This window comes from Grammomys surdaster, unplaced genomic scaffold (genome assembly GCF_004785775.1).
Source record: "Grammomys surdaster isolate TR1022 unplaced genomic scaffold, NIH_TR_1.0 191, whole genome shotgun sequence".
Taxonomy (NCBI): Eukaryota; Metazoa; Chordata; class Mammalia; order Rodentia; family Muridae; genus Grammomys; species Grammomys surdaster.
In genome coordinates, this window is record NW_021604636.1 from 5739863 (window position 1) to 5756620 (window position 16758).

The window sequence follows — 16758 nt, forward strand, 5'->3', positions numbered from 1 at the left end:
ACACACACACACACACACACACACACACACACACACACACACACACACAGTGTGCTGACCTGATCCACAAGAATGAATTAAATGCCTTTTCTCTGGGTCACAAACTACCTGCTTGATCTTTTCTGTAACACTTGAAAATAGTCAGATAATAGCCATTGAGCCTCATTTTTTTAATTATATATGAAACAATTATTTTATTATTTATTTGAACTTTTAAAAGTTCCTAAAAGCATAAACAATGTTTCACTTTAGTATCCTCAAAACTTCATCAAAGGTCTAATAACACAGACTCCCAATAAACATATCAAAGAAATTTGTCAGGCTACCGTGCATTTAAAATAAAAGATCAGAGTTTTCTTTATCCATTCTTGAATACTTGAAAAACCTTAACCTTAATTCCCATTTCCTTCTTAGAGATTCATGCTAGTGTGAGCAAAGGCTTCTTCCATGACAGAAAAGGGATTAAACTGGGAGGTAGAAGAAATTCTGGTTTCTGTGTTAATCTAAAAACCTCTGAACACTCTTCTTCCCAAGTTCCAAATCACCCTAGAACACAAACAGAACTGTCAAGTCTTTTAATGACCCTAACTGTAAAGTAGGAAGAATAAAACCTGGTTGTTTTTAATTTTTTCTCATTTAAATAATCCTTAAAGTCTGTCATATCATGCCCCCTTTCCTTCTAGCTACCTAAAATGAGAAGATTTAGAGTCTTTAGTTTACTCAACAACAGAATATTCTTTTGCAAACCAAGGGAAGATTGATAAAGAATAAAGCAGCTTCTGTAGAATTCAGGGAGGTATATACATAAAGGTTGAATAGTAGTTGTATCATCTACAAAGGAAGAAATTGTGTAGTGACATTGTATTTATTGAAAGAACAAAGGATTTTATGGCTAGCATTTTTTTTTTTACTTCCAATTTCATGGAATCACATTTTTTTCTTCATATATGTATGTGTGGTATGTGTGCATGTATGTTCATGTTTGTGTGCACATGTGCAAGTGTCTGCCTGTAGATGCTACCTGAGGTTGATGCTGAGAGTTTCTTCAATCACTTTCCACCTTATTCATTGAGGCAGGGTCTCTCATTGAGCCTTAGAGATTGTCAATGTGGCTAGTATGATTATCTGGCTTGTTCTGAAGATTTCCCATCTTTACCTTTCAAGTGCTAGAATTACAGGCAGATCAATATGCCCACCCAACATATACATGGGTTCTGGTGAATCAAATCTGGTCCTCATGTTTTCATGACAAGCACTTTAAACAACTGAGCTATCCCTGGACCCTCTTACCCCCTCCCCTTGTAAAACATGCTATAAAAAAAAAAAGCATTTCATGTTCAAAAAAAAAAAAAAAAGAAAATAGAGAAAGCTTCAAAAGAAAAAAAAAAAAAGAAACAGTGATCAAGGGAGTGTTCATGTAATTGTGTTTAATGCCTTGCTTGCTCTTTGACTATTTGTGTTTATTGTCTTGCTTGCTCCTTGACTATTTGCATCTATTGTATTGCTAGACCTTCAACCTAGAACTGACCTTAATACATGCATGTAATTAAAATGGTATAAAAGCAAAAAGGGGGTGGCTGGGATGAGGGGATATAGGGAGGGGAAATGGGGAAAGGGGATGACATCTGAAATGTAAATAAATAAAATATTCAATTAAAAAAAAGGAAAAAAAAAAAAAGAAAATTTTTAATTAAAGAAAACTATTTAAGATCCCCTATCTCCAACTGTCAGTGGAAGCATAAGCTAATACTCCTCCTAGTAGATCTTTGGCTGTTATGTTCATAAAGGCCTACTTGCAAAACTGGTCCTTTGATATTACTTGGGAAAAGAGCCTTTAAAACCGTTCCTATGTGGTAAGACTGTAACTGCTCTATCAGCTTATTTAGACAGTATAATAACACTTACGGTGGACCTACTTTTCCTGAGTCTGGACTTTTGGTTGACATACTATCTATGAGGCCAGCTCTGAATTCAAAAATAACAACAAACCCCAAATAACTGTGAATCTTTAGTGAAATTCCTCATGCTTCCCACACATGTGACAAAATTTGTGAAGTGGAGGGAAAGTACACAGGAAGACTGAGCACAGATTTCTCTAGACTCTTTTTTCCATGTGCTCTGGTTATGAACTTCTGGTATATCACTGTAATAACTTACCATGTTCCATTCTACTTTAGCTGTCATAAAGAATGGAAGATGATAATAAAAAATTTAGTTCCAGGATACATTGAAACTTGAATTTTCCTATTACCCAAATAACAATAAAAAAAAAAACCCAGAAACAAAAAACAATGAAACAATGCAAAACTGACGAACAGTGATAAATTTTCTCTCAGTCATAAATGGGACCTTTATAGTAAATTCTTTGTTATATGAAAGTAAATGGTGATATTTAAAAGTTACATAGGGAGAAACAATGTTCTATCTACTTAAACATAATCATTTAAAAGGAACCCAGCAAATAAACCTTTCCCATGATACAAAATGTTTTTTAAAAGGCAACAAAAATTTCAATGTTCATTCATTACTATACTCTTCTGTTTTAATAATTACAGTTTTCCAAATAGTTTCCAACTAATATTCTCAGTTCTCAGCCTCAATTTACCAGAACAATAACCAATTTTCAAATCCCAAACCACACACCTTTTGCTGTAGTTCTCTTACTGCTGAATCTCTATCCATGCATGCCTGTCGGAAGGCTTCATATGCTCTATTGAGTTGCTCACCAATGTTTTTATCCATTCCTCTTTGTCCTGGAGCATCACTATAAAGGATGGTATGAATGCCAGCTCTGGAAAATATCAGAACAGCTTATATAGTTATTAAAGTTACATACATTTTAAAAACTGCTTCAGGAAAAGGGCCCTAGAAATACACCACCAGGTGATATGAAGGTTTACAAAAGAAGAAAAATTTTCACCTGAAATCATGACATGAAATATGAAATTTACAATGTTAAGTAAAATAGTCTTTGCTAATCTAATATTCCATTTCCTAAATAAGTCCAGTTCATAAAAATGGTGTTTTGGAAATAGGTAGGAACCTGTAAATGTCATCTACAGATGGAGAAATATAAAAGATCATTTAATTATTAATGCTTTAGTATAGAAATGTACAATGTGATCAGTAATGTGAGAAGGGACTTCTCTTTACTAAATGGACAGTTACTCCTACTTAGAAGGTGAGTTCTTGCTACATTAAATTAGAGCAAAACTAAATAGATAATAAATGTTTGTGGATGGAATTCACACTGTTGTTATCACAGAGCAATTAAAAAGTGTGAAAATGCTCTTATTTTAGAACAAAATCTAGGGAGAGCTGCTGTTGGATTGTACATAAAAAAAAAAACCAACAACAAAAAAACCCACCTCACATCCCTTCAGTCTCCACTCCACTACCTATTAGTTCCCTAACTTCCCTGCTGCTTCTGAACTATAGATGATTTTCTCGGAGGAGGTAATTTGGTTTTAACATCTCAGTTTGCCTAACATCTCTAATACATTCCTTGACACTGTGCAGAGAGCTCCTTAATGATTCTGACTCTTCCTGTGCAGTAATAAAAAAAATACAACCCAGACTTTTTTTAAAGGATTTTCTAAAAACCACAAAATAGACACAATTCTCTATTGGTTTCAAGGGTAACAAATTGTTTCTTTTGGGAAAATCTTTATAAACCTCAATTAAAATTTTAAAACGCTTATTTAAAAACTTAGAACACTTATTTTATGTGTATTTGTATGTATGTGTTCATACACATGTGTTACAATACACATGTAGAGGTCAGAGGACAACTTTTAGGACTCTGTTCTCCTCTTTCACTACATAAATTCTGGGCATTTAATATTTAAATCATATTTAAATATAATTCACATAAAATAAAGTCTAACATTTTCACATAAATATGTGGGCATTTAAAATATATTTCTATGTGACAGGACTGGTAACATTTTGTGAATATCTATTTTCCCTGACAGAAACACTGAACCTGTTAAACGCCAACGTCAGTTCCTCACCTTATCTTATCTCCTAGCAAGTAATCGGTCAGTTTAAATGAATCTGTCTCTTTGTAAGATTTTATATGTATAAATGAAATGATAAAGGCTGGGAATATAGGTCGGTGGTATAGTGCTAATCTAGCATATCCAAGACACTAGTTAAACCCATAATTATAAAATGAATAAATAATTGAAATCACACAACATAAGGCTTAAATGTATGGCTTCCTTCATGTAAGATACTATTTCTGAGGTTCATCGATGTTGTAGCACATACCAATGATTTCTTCTTTTATATGGCTGAATATATTCCAAATGTATGGTCACTGAATGGATATACATTTTGTTTATCTGTTCCTCAGTTGCTGAGTATTCAGATTCTTTCTACTTTTAGGCTACTATGAATAAAGCTACTATAAACCTTTGTGTACACATTAATATTTTTTAATTTATTATTTTATGTATACAGGTGTTTTGCCTGCATGTATTTCTGTATAACATATGCTTACCCAGTGCCCAGAAAAGGGCACTGAATTCCTTGGAACTGGAATTATAATGCTTTGTAAGCCAGTATATGGGTACTAGGAATAGAACCTAGGTTCTCTGGAAGCACAGTCAGTGCTCTTAGCTACTGAGTCCTCTCTCCAGTCCCCTGTGGAGTGGAATTTCTGGGTCAAATGATAATTCTATGTTTTACTTTTGCAGGGACTGCCAAACTGCTTCCATAATGGCTGTGCAATTTTACATTTCTACTAGCAATGCACAAAGGTTCCAATTTTTATACATCTTCACCAACACTCCTTGTAGTCCATGTTAAAAATCATAGTTGTCATTACATCTATGAACCACAACAATGACCAGCACGGCAATAACGGCACTCATATGTTAGAAAAAACTAACAGCTGTCTAATAGCTTAAGGCTCATTTAACATTCCTAGTACTAGTACTAGAAACTTAGTCAGCTTCCTTAGATTAGTGAAGTCATGGATCTTAGAAGAGACCCTACTACCACCACTTTACTAGACAGGCATAATTCCAAACTACATTGTAAATGTTATCTTTATAACCACAGATAAGTGTTTAAGTACTACCCTCATCAAAGAGGCTTCTCTTTAACAGCCACAGGCAGGCAACAGATTCAGGCCCTACTTCAGTTGTTGGGGGACCTGCATGAAGATCAAGCTTCACATCTGCTACATATGTGCAGGGTGCCTAGGTCCAATCCATTCTTGCTCTTTGATTGGTGGTTCAGTGTGATGGTTTGAATATGCTTGGTCCAGGCACTATTAGGAGGTGTGGCCTTGTTGGAGTGGGTGTGACCTTGTTGGAGTAGGTTTGGCCTTGTTGGAGGTAGTGTGTCATTCTGGGTGTGGGCTTGAAGACCCTCATCCTAGCTGCCTGGAAACTAGTCTTCTTCTGTTTGCCTTTGGAACAAGATGTTGGACTCAGCTTCTCCTGTGCCATGCCTGCCTGGATGAAAATGGACTGACCTCTGAACCTGTAAGCCAGCCCCAATTAAATGTTGTTCTGATAAGAGTTGCCTTGGTCATGGTGTCTGTTCATAGTAGTAAAACCCTAAGAAATTCAGTCTCTAGGAGCCCCCAGGAATTCAAGTTAGTTGACTTTGTTGGTATTCCTGTAGAGTCCCTGTTCTCTTTGGGTCCCTCAATCCTTTCCCCAACTCTTCCTTAAGATTCTCTGAGCTCCATCTAATGTTTTACACCAACAACCCAAACACCCAATTAAAAATGGGGTACAGAACTAAATAGAGAATTCTCAACAGTGAAATCTGTAATGGCCAAGAAACAGTTAAAGAAATGTTCATCAGGGAAATGCAAATCAAAACAACTCTGAGATTCTACCTTACACCCATCAAAATGGCTAAGATCAAAAACTCAAGGGAAAGCACATGCTGGTGAGGATGTAGAGCAAGGGGAACACTCCCATTGCTGGAGGGAGTGTGAAATAAATTTGGCAGTTTCTCAGTCTACTGTTTGTATACTCTTGGAACGTGGGGGACTAGAGAATCTACACAGTTTCAAGGACTTCCTGTCATAGGGAGTTTCCTTGCAGGATGGAATGTTTGACCTCACTCAGAAATCCTGTTGTTTCATCTCCTTGTAAATAATTTGTCCCAAATAATCTGGTGCTTTATTTTTCTTTTATATCCAATATCTTAACAAGTTTCCTTCCAAGATTAACCTCAGAGGCTTTAACCTCAGAAGAAAACAGCTACATCCTAGTTATCTAATACTAAGTGGTCAACTTCGAAATCATAAACACGTAAACAACAAAAACAGGCTTAGTAGGTTTTATATTGGCATACACACACATACACACACACACACACACACACACACACACACACACACACACGCAGGGGTACAATAATAGTATTAAAAGAGGCCACCAATTTAAGAGAAAGTGAGAGGAGGAACATGAAAACGATATGAGAGTGACTGGAAGGAAGGCAAGGGTTAGGATATAATTGTATTTTACTTAAAAATATATTTTCTTAAAAAGGATGGGATATTAGCCTGGGTGTGAAGCAGTATCAAATTGTGGTTTGGTTTTCCTTTCCCTTATGTTAAATGAGAACAAACATTCTTCTATGTACTTTTTTTGGCTATTTATCTTGGTCAAATTGGAAATAATTTCCACTCAAATCTTTGCCTATCTTCTACAAACCTTATTTTCCTTTATACACTAACGTAGAACAGTGAAACAGTCAACAAAGTGATCACTGTGTATGGCTTACGATCCTGGTGCTTTCATAGCATTGTGGGTTTTTCAGGCATACAAGGCAGGAACTCTGAGGCTCTGTTCTACATCTGGGGCTTCTGTTCTTATTTCCTCTTCTCTTCTGGAGAAGAACAAAGACTGCTTATGAGAGGCATGATCTCAGGGGAAACTGTCACTGATGCAAAAAGCTCCTTTCTTTTTAGTAACAGTGCTTTTTGGCACATGACATTTTAAAACCTGAATGAGTTTCAATTTACTAATAGTTTTCTTTTGCTGCTTGCAATTTCTTTTGGTGCCTTATCTAAAGAGCCATGACCTAATGCAAGAACATACATATATTTTCATCTGTTTCCCTAGAAGTGCTTTATAATTTTAGTGTTTACATTTATATATATTTTTATATATGATTTGAGATAGAATCCAGATTTACTTATTTTTATTGTGAAGTTATCTAGGTGTCCTGACAGTACTTATTGAAAGTATTTTCCTTAGCTACTTTGTTGAAAATCAGTTGCCTATATGTCAGTATTTTGTTTAGGGTAACAATAGAGACTGAACCCAGGGACTTGTACATGGTAAGCACATGTTCTACCGCTGAGCTACAACCTTAGTTCCACAATGCTGTTTTAAACACAGAGGCACAAGCAATACTTCAATAATACTATCAAATAACCCAATATCCTATCATTTAAAGATAGCAAATAAACCAAATCCTATCATTTTAAGATACTAAATACATTTCTAAGTAACTTACCAGGCTTAACAACAATTTCCAGGTTTTGTTTGTTTTTTTTGTTTTTTTCGAGACAGGGTTTCTCTTTATAGTCCGGGCTGTCCTGGAACTCACTCTGTAGACCAGGCTGGCCTCGAACTCAGAAATCCGCCTGCCTCTGCCTCCCAAGTGCTGGGATTAAAGGCATGCGCCACCACCGCCCGGCCAATTTCCAGGTTTTAATGGCAAGGATCATAGTGTAATTACCTTTGAAGAATTGAAGGAATAGTAATTCTTCACTTGTTCCACTTAGGAATTTAATTCTCATTGATATTTCTGATAGATGAAAAAGTACTATTTTGATATTTTAGTTAAATACTTTCTCATTCAAAAGTATTTAAGGCTATGTGCTTGAAGCCATTCCTATGCTCAGACATTCTTTCTCACTTTTCCTATGTTTGCTCTGTTCGAGGGAAAAAAATACTTAAGACTATTTACAAAAAATAAATAAGGAGGCAAGAAAAGCAGACTAGTGCAGATGTTAGAAGTTATCTCATCTTAAAAAGCTGCACATACGTCAATTTGTCAATGTAAACCACACTTCTGTTTTAAAAGCCAGGATACTAGAACCTTGAACTGAGGCTCTGTCTGGCTTAAGTTTTTTTTTTTTCTATTACTTAGTTATTGGCCACTAAACTTTCAATGACCCAAGTTACTTTTTCATCAGTATAAAAACGATGCTTGGACAAGATTTCTAAGTAACATACTTACTCTACAGTTCTTTGTGAATGAAAAATGTCTATTCCATTAAAAAGGTATATTCTTATTTTTTAAAATCTAAATGCTTTATTAAAAATATCTTCAACACATGCAAATAAATTGTGGGGCTATTTTCAACACTTTAGGTCCTTGAATGAGATCACATGATGTCATTAAGGGGAACTGCTAAGTATATCACACATGGGTGCATATTACTTCCTGAAATAAGAACATAAGCTGAGGAATCACATTTTTCTTGATACAAATAAATAAATGATACAATTAATTCAACCAAGAAGAAAAATGTATGTTAGATTAGTGACACTGACCAGAGGAAAAGGAAAGTCTTGGGGGTAGTTACATGTCAATTATATTTTGGTGTGCTTTCCTGAAAAAATAGTCATTCTTCAGGAAAATACTTTGTATTTGGAGTAAGCATGCTTAAATCCAAATCGCATGGCCAATCACTTCCTTCTTTTTGGTTACAATACTTTTAATTTTAGCAGGTATTGATAAAGGGACTATACTGTGGACACTGACAAGTGCATATAACTACCAAATATGCAGTCTTTTTCATTTGTTTCAACTTTCTGCTAGGTGGCACATGTGTAGGTAAGGCTCCCAGAAGAGGTGGAACAAGAATGAAGAAGCTCAGGTCACTGACATTGGTAAGTGGTTAGAAATGTCTGGACATACTATAGCTCAATTGTTTTATGAAAAAGAAACTATTTATCTTGGTTAGCCACTATTTTGTAGTTTCTAAAAGAGAAGAGATGCACTATATCCAATTCAGTAAAATATTTAAGACAGGGTCAGTGCTGGGCACATTGTATATGATGTGTTTGTTCCCCTCAGGAGACAAATAGTCATGGTGTTTACCTTTCTCTCCCATTAAACCTTATCATTTAGTGAGGCGAACATATAAAAAAGAAAAACCTAACCAACCCAAGAAGCTAATAATAAATGTTAGATAAAAGGTATGAGCATATTTTGATAGGGATTTGGCTAAAAAAATAATTATTTGCAAGATTTCATCCAGTGGGTGAAAACTTTTATGCATTTTTGTGTCAGAATTGAAGAATTTACTGATAAAAAACTAAGCAAGATAAATGATCAAATAAAAAAATTCAAACAGAAAAAAATGTGAAAACTTCATATAGGATATAACAAAATGAGTCCTAAAAGATGAGAAGGACTTCAGAAGTACAGGATTAAAGAAAAAGCACTCATTCTGAAACAGCAACGGCACTAAGAGGCTATATTTGGTGACTGGAGTATTCTCTTTATGAAAGTCTAATGCAGGGAGTATGAGAGTGGAAGATTCTAGATATGGTACAGCCGAGTCATCATGTATGATGGTGCTGCAAAACCCCTAGGGCACCTATTCATAAAGCCAACGTGTAAAGCAGCACTTCTGGGACTGTAGAGTGCACTAACTGCAAAAACTTCAACATATTCAGTTAAGGGCAGACTGTAGCAAGCATTAAATGTCACTGAAAAATGTAACCTTTAGCTGTTCAACTAAAGGTTTAATGAGGGTTTTCAAGTAGGGTACAGATATATTTTTATAAGGAAGACTTAGTTTTTTGGTTCCAAGAGGATGAACAAAGGGAACTGGCTATGTACAGCCTATTCACGGCATCAACTATGTCTAATGAATACCCAAGAATAAGGTCACTGTTGATATTTGAAAGTGGAATGTTCCTCATAGGCTCTATGTTTCCTTGACAACTGGTGTTCTTTTAGAAGGAAGTGGAAGCTTCACCAGTAGTACTTTGTTGAGTGTGGGCCTTGAAGTTTGCTAGTCTGACCCCACTCTTTTCCTTTCTCTGCTTCCTCACTAGATTAGTATGACCAGGGATCTCATACTTCTGCCACCAGCCCTAACTATATATCTGTATCCATCTTAAACTATAAATCAAAATCAGTCATTCCCCTCTTAAGTTGCTTCCTGTCAAACATTTTGGCTAAACTGACAAGAAGAGTAACTGATATAGCTATTATGCAGTTTATCATTTAGATCTGGTATAATGCTACACATCTGTAATTCCAGCTTAAAAGGGTGAGGCAGGAGGACTGTCACAAGTTTGAAGTCAGCTCACTGTATAGTAGGTTTCAGACTTGCCTGGACAATATAGTAATACCCTGTCTACAAGAAACAAGCAAGCAAGGAAGCAAACAGAATAAATAAAAAAATAGACAGTTTATCATATAAAACATAAAAGAGGCCATAGTCCTTAGGGACATTTCTGAAGTATCTTCAGCAGCATCTATGTGTCTCCCAGACTATACATCATTATGTTCTTCATTCATGTAAGATAGCTAAAGAACTGAGTTCATGAAGCATGGAAATACCCTTGCACTCTGATTTAGAATTAACCACCAAAGCTCAGGTAAAGTACTGAGTCTTTAGACTAACGAAAAATTATCTATAAAAGCAAAACAAAATCATAATGATAATTAAAAAAAAAAAAAGGAAGAAGGTACAACTAGATGCCAGCAAGAAAACACTGTGAGAATATTCTTTAGAAACTATGGCCACAGTCTTCATGAAAATGGGTGCCTAACATGAAAACTCTGAAAAAAATATTTTTGAGTACTCTTTTAAAAGACCCTCCAAACATAAGAGAACAACACACGCAATGTCATAGGCGGCACAAGATTAATAAAGGAAAACTCTGTTTCTAAAGCAGTACTTAAAAATCGTAGGAGTCAGCAGGTGAGCCTCCCTTCTAGCACCCTGAGTCACTGTATCAGAACAAAGGGAAGGAGGACTAGAAAGGGAGAGTGCTCTTCTATAGAGAGAATGAAGTTTCAGGATAGAGCTTTTCACAAAAGGCTCATTTTTTTCTTTAAATCAAAGTTTAAAACTGCTGAGCAGCATTTAGCCTTGAGAATATTACATAGATAAATAAAAAAAAGCAAGGGCCTTGTAATTATAAAGCCATAACCTTCATGGTCTTAACCACTGGCATAGCTCCTCATACCTCAGTGTTAATTTCCCTGAGGACATCTAGAGGCTGTTGGGCAAATGGTGGCAAGTCACAGCTTGTTTTATTAGAAGTAATTGTGAGAATGCCAATGAGAAAGTAAATAAGGTTTCAGAGCTCTCCCAATCTCTATCCCCACTTATTCCCAAGATGTTTAGGGTGTGACTTTAAATGTATACTGTACATTTAAATCTAGATTCAATATTCTTATATTGTGTAACTTACTTTCATTACAACTGCCAAATATTCCTGATAAGCCCCATCTACCCCAAATCTGTGGGTAGCCTGGCAATTTTTCAGATCTCCATCTATGTCCAATTTTTCACCCTTTCTTTAAGGTCATACCAGTTTCTCTTAAATATGAAGATTCAGATCTAATAAATTTTAGCATTATTTTTGTGCCCTCCTATTGTAGGGAAAGAATAGTTGACTACAAATTTGACCTTCTATATCGATTCTATTTATCTCTGAAAAAAATCAAATGATATAAAACTGAGTACAGAGAATTTTCATAAAACATACTGTCTCTAACAGAATTTATAAGTTTAGATGTCTCTATATGGACCTTTCCATGGACCTCAATCATCTGCCCATTTTAAAATGTTTAGGATGTGGTTGTAATATAATTTACTTCTGGTAAATACATTAGGATCATCAAGCAACAAATATCAGCAAATTGTATACAAGTCTTCTTAGACAATAATTCTGTGTAAGGGGAAAATGTCACATATATTAAATCACTGTCATGGGTCATGTTATAGCAAGAATATGTAAAACATAAACCATACATGATCTGCTTTTTGAACTGTTCCTAAAGATGGAAACAGAAACAGTAGTTGCTAATATAGACTCCCTCTCTCTCTCTGTCTCTCTGTCTCTCTGTCTCTCTCTGGTTTTTCAAGATGGGCTTTCTCTATGCAGCCCTTCCTACCCTGAACTCACTCTATAGAGTAGGCTGGCCTCAAACTCACAGAGATCTACCTGCCTCTGCCTCCCAAATACTGGAATTAAACGTGTGTACCACTACCACCCAGCTACAGAAGACTTCGTCTTTAAAAAAAAATTAGTATTTTGATGCTTTGGCTAATGGCCTGGAACAACACTACTTTATTGAAATTTCCATTACTTTTCAGAGTTTAAACAAACATTTTCATTATAATGGCATTCTTGTGGAGAAAACTGAGTATGACATCAGTCCTTCTTTGACCAGGAACAATGACCCTTTTTCTTGATGTTTTTCCTATCAATACATAATCATTCTAAATCCTACTGAAATTTCAAACTGCCTGGAGATAACTAAAGACATGACCCAATGGCATATCTTCAAAAATCCTGAGATGATATACAGCCATGGGCCAGGGTAATTAAGTTCTTAGTTTAATTTGCATCCCAACAATAAAGGAAGTAAATAGCAGTCCTAAACATGAGACAATGGCACAAGAAACTGTCAGGCTGCACAAGTGGTTTCCTATTCCTCAAGGAAGACTACAAGGACTAGCGTGGAATCAGATGTGTATTTGCCAGCTGCTTTATATAAACCACCTGCCTTGCAAGCTTTCTGTTGCAGGAGCACATATTCTGCTACCCTGGAGATAAGAAACAGAACTTCAAAAGGGGTGTGTAAGTTACCTAAGGTCACAGAACTAGAAAATGAAAGTACTGGATGAACATAGGTCTCTGATGTGAAAATACAATCTTAGTTCTTTGCTGGTAATTTAGTCCTGCTTTTTTTTTTTTGGGGGGGGGGGATGTTCCTGGCTGTCCTGGAAGGCCAGCCTGGCCTCAAACTCAGAGATTCACCTGCCTCTGCCTCTTGAGTGCTGAGATTAATGGCATATGCCACCATACTTGGCCTATCTCCCATCCCTTTCCTTGTTTTATTTTGTTTTTCTAGAAGACAAGGTCTTGTAATGTACCCCAAGCCCTCAGATTTGCCATCACCTTCCTTTGGCTTCCCAGGCTCCTAGCCTTTTAAAATAAACTTTTCTTATTTTCAGACATAATAATGTAAGTCTGTTTTCTCTGGAGCCAGTATTATGTTACTAAAGGAGTCAGACAATCTGGATAAAGGAAGTAAAAACCAAGAGAAAGTAGTGGTGTTTCAGGAACTCATTAAGACTTGGGAATATCAGTGCAAAACAATTTTGTACCTCCAATAATCTACTTCCACCAGACTGAAAAACCACAGGCCTGATGATAAAAATTCTAGCATATCCACCCTAAAGTGATACATAATACTTCTTTAAGGTATACTTTGTCTGTTGGATGAGAAACAAGTGTGGGAGAGTTAGGATATAGGGAAGGCTGCCTTCTGGGTCTCTCCAACTGCTGAGCTTTCTGAACTTCTGGGTAAAGGTTCTGTTAGGGCTTACACTTGCAGTGAGAGGCCAATTCAAACCTAATGCAGTTTCAGGATCGGGAAAGGAAACCACCTCAAAAACACCAACCTCTTCTACTTTGCCCTAAACAAGGAGGACACCAGCCTTCCCCAACTCCTTCCAGGTATGAATAGTAAGAATTCACATTACTCAAAAAGGTGCCACTTGAGCAGGCTAACAGGTGAGAACAAGAAACATTCCATCTTTTCTGTATCTCAACTATAGTTCCTCTAATTGTACTATCAAGAGCAAAACCTAGGAAAATCAGTCAATAATAGTGCATATACATAAAAAAGACACTCTACTCTCAGTTTTGGATGGGTTAGGCAGACTTTTCATGTTTTCCATACTCAAAAGACACTCATATTTTCCTTACTCAAAAGAAAATGGGAAAAAATATTCCTTTGGATAGCTTTTTTTTTTTTTTTTTGAGATAGGGTTTCTCTGTATAGCCCTGGCTGTCCTGGAACTCACTCTGTAGACCAGGCTGGCCTCGAACTCAGAAATCCACCTGCCTCTGCTTCCCAAGTGCTGGGAGTGTGCGCCACCACCGCCCAGTAGGAAAGAATATTCCTAATACTGATGATCATTTGTCACTCCCATAACTATATAAGAAGCAACCAGCCAATTTCTCAAATGACAGTTTGCATTTCTAATCTTGCCTTTCACATCACAAACGTTAGTTATGGACGGATATACTCATAGTATGCCACACTAAGCAATTTCTCTATTCCAAGTATGCAGCTGATACAAAAAAATGTATTATAGTTCCAACAGTGCCAAAAAGTTTTGTTCAGTGTTTTTTTCTATAATCTGGTTAGCTAAAATTATCAGATAAACAAAATAGGACATCTATACTAGCCAAACTAAAGAGTCCCAGAGTAACACTCTAAATGTTAAAGCCTGGTAGAAACATGTCTCCCAAGAAGGAAATATTTTATAGGACCATACCCATGAGTTTCAGTTTTGCTTCACTTCCTTGTTTTCTCCATAGTACATGGGGATGTACGCGATAGGGGATCTTGTTGCCATGCAAACACCAAACTGTGTACTTAGACAAACTTGATAGAATAGCCTACTTCACATTCAGGCTGTTTCCCACAGCCATTATCAGATATGGTCTATCTGACCATCAAGAATATGACTGTACTTTCTTTCTCCAAAATTTATCAAATATGTAAGGGACTCAAATATATAATTAGAGAACAGAACATCAGAAGGAAAACTGGTTATATGATTTTCTACCTCTGAGCTATATATACATATGGCACTCAGTGCTTAGTTAGGCACATGAGTGATTACTCTGCTGTGGGTTTTATAGAGGTAGGATAACACAAGAAAGAGAGAAGGGGAAGAGGAAAACAGACAGAAACACTCCACATGTGCTCCAAACTGGTTTTAAACTTGTTATTCTCCTGTCTCGGCCTGCCAAGTGGTGAGATTGCAGGGAATGTGGCACCTCACGAGTCATGTTTAAGAGGTCTCAGTAGGGGCCATGTTAGAATCAAGGGACAGAGAAGTGAGAACATAAAATTTTATATGGTCATATTAATCGGTTCTAATAAGTCATATATATCAGGGACATTCGTAGATGAGAAAACTACAGAGAATGTTTGTATTCAGTATGCCATATAAAGAGGACAATTATGTGGGAGAAGAGCAGCACAAACTATTATCTTGTTGTGAGATTTAATCTAAAGGAAATAACTTCAAAACATTGAGAAATGTCAGTATCCAGTGAAAACATTTCTGGTTTAGGGACAGCAAATTTATGGGGTCATGAAATTATGATATAGAAAATGCTGCATAATAAACAGTCATTAAGCCTAAACTATTAAGCCATCCCATAATAACAGCTGATTTGCTTACTGGCTCAACTAATTTTCTTCAAGCAACTTAAAAGAACAGGTCCTTCATACTGAGAGGATGGAAGTCCTTGATTTCCATCCTGATAGCAAGCAAGTCTGCAGCAAAATTACTTAACTGTATGTGGTCTATTACTCAATAAACAATTTCCCATTCTACTGCAAATATTTTAAGGACTTATACTTTTAACTTTCTAAGTAACCAGTAAAATAAAATTTGTATTAGTTTTAGTCTAGTCAACTTCAAGTGATTCCCTACTTCAACAACTTAAAAGTTAAACTTTATTTTTACTATTAATACCCTTTTGCATTTGTATGTGAAGGAGAAGTATTAGTGGTAAGTAAAAGTTATTGATATTTATGGAGATAATTGTGGAGATTTTTATCTCTGAGAGAAGAACAGTCAAGTCATTGTCCAGGATATTTTTCGATGAGAAAATCAGTAATATTTATTCCTCCAATTTCTTTCCCTTAAAAACAAGAAACAAAAATCCAAAGTCCCTTTACAACTACTGTCATTGCTGGATCTTGTGGTACAGGTTTGTAATCCCAGCTAGCAGGAAGGACCTGTTGGGAAATTGTTGAGGTAGAAGGACTATAGGTTCAGGTTCAAGGCCTGCCTGGCCTACAGTGTGAGATCAAGGCCAACGGGAAACCAAAGCTCCTGGAATTAAACCCAAATAGATGAGAGGGTGAGCACATCAATTATAACAGAGCAGAGAACTGATCTACTAATCTTAGCCAAACACTAATCCTGCACACACAACAAAAAATAAAGTAGCTAGGAGAGTGCTCGTATGAAGGTAAATGGAAAAAAAAATGGTCTATTAATACGAAACCACTAGTCTTATTATAGTTATTTATCTTCTATCCCTAACATTTTAAAGACACAAATATTATTGGGTGGTTTTAACTCATTTGTGTCCAGTTGTGTCAAGTGAAGTTTCTGTTTTTATCTTCTTAGTCACTATTCTATGACTGTGAAGAGACATCATGACCAAGGTAACTTGGAAAATAAAAGCATTTAATTGGGGCTTGCTTACAGTTTCAGAGGTTAGTTCATGAACATCATGGCATTTGGAGACAGTACCTGAGAACTTTAAATCATGATTCTCAGCAAGGTAGAGAAATAGCATGGGCCTTCTGAAACCTCAAAGCTCATCTGCACTGACATACCTCCTCCAACAAGGCTGCATATCATATTTGTTCCTAAACAGTTCACCAAGCTGATGATTAAAGGTTATTCTCATTCAAACCACATTCCCTTTAAAATTTAAACTGTCATTTTTCCTCTGCCTCTGTGCTAAGCTTCAATAA

At 36.2% G+C, this 16758-nt stretch overlaps 1 protein-coding gene across 3 annotated transcripts in view; it reads right to left on the reverse strand.

The window, feature by feature from the left end:
* Positions 1-16758, reverse strand: part of Tank (TRAF family member associated NFKB activator) — a 73172-nt gene that overhangs the window by 41341 nt on the left and 15073 nt on the right. For all 3 annotated transcript variants that reach the window (XM_028769266.1, XM_028769268.1, XM_028769267.1), the window contains exon 2: positions 2644-2791. In XM_028769266.1, coding sequence (XP_028625099.1) covers positions 2644-2742 — 99 coding nt within the window. In that variant the 5' untranslated portion in view covers positions 2743-2791. The remainder of the gene's footprint in view (positions 1-2643; positions 2792-16758) is intronic.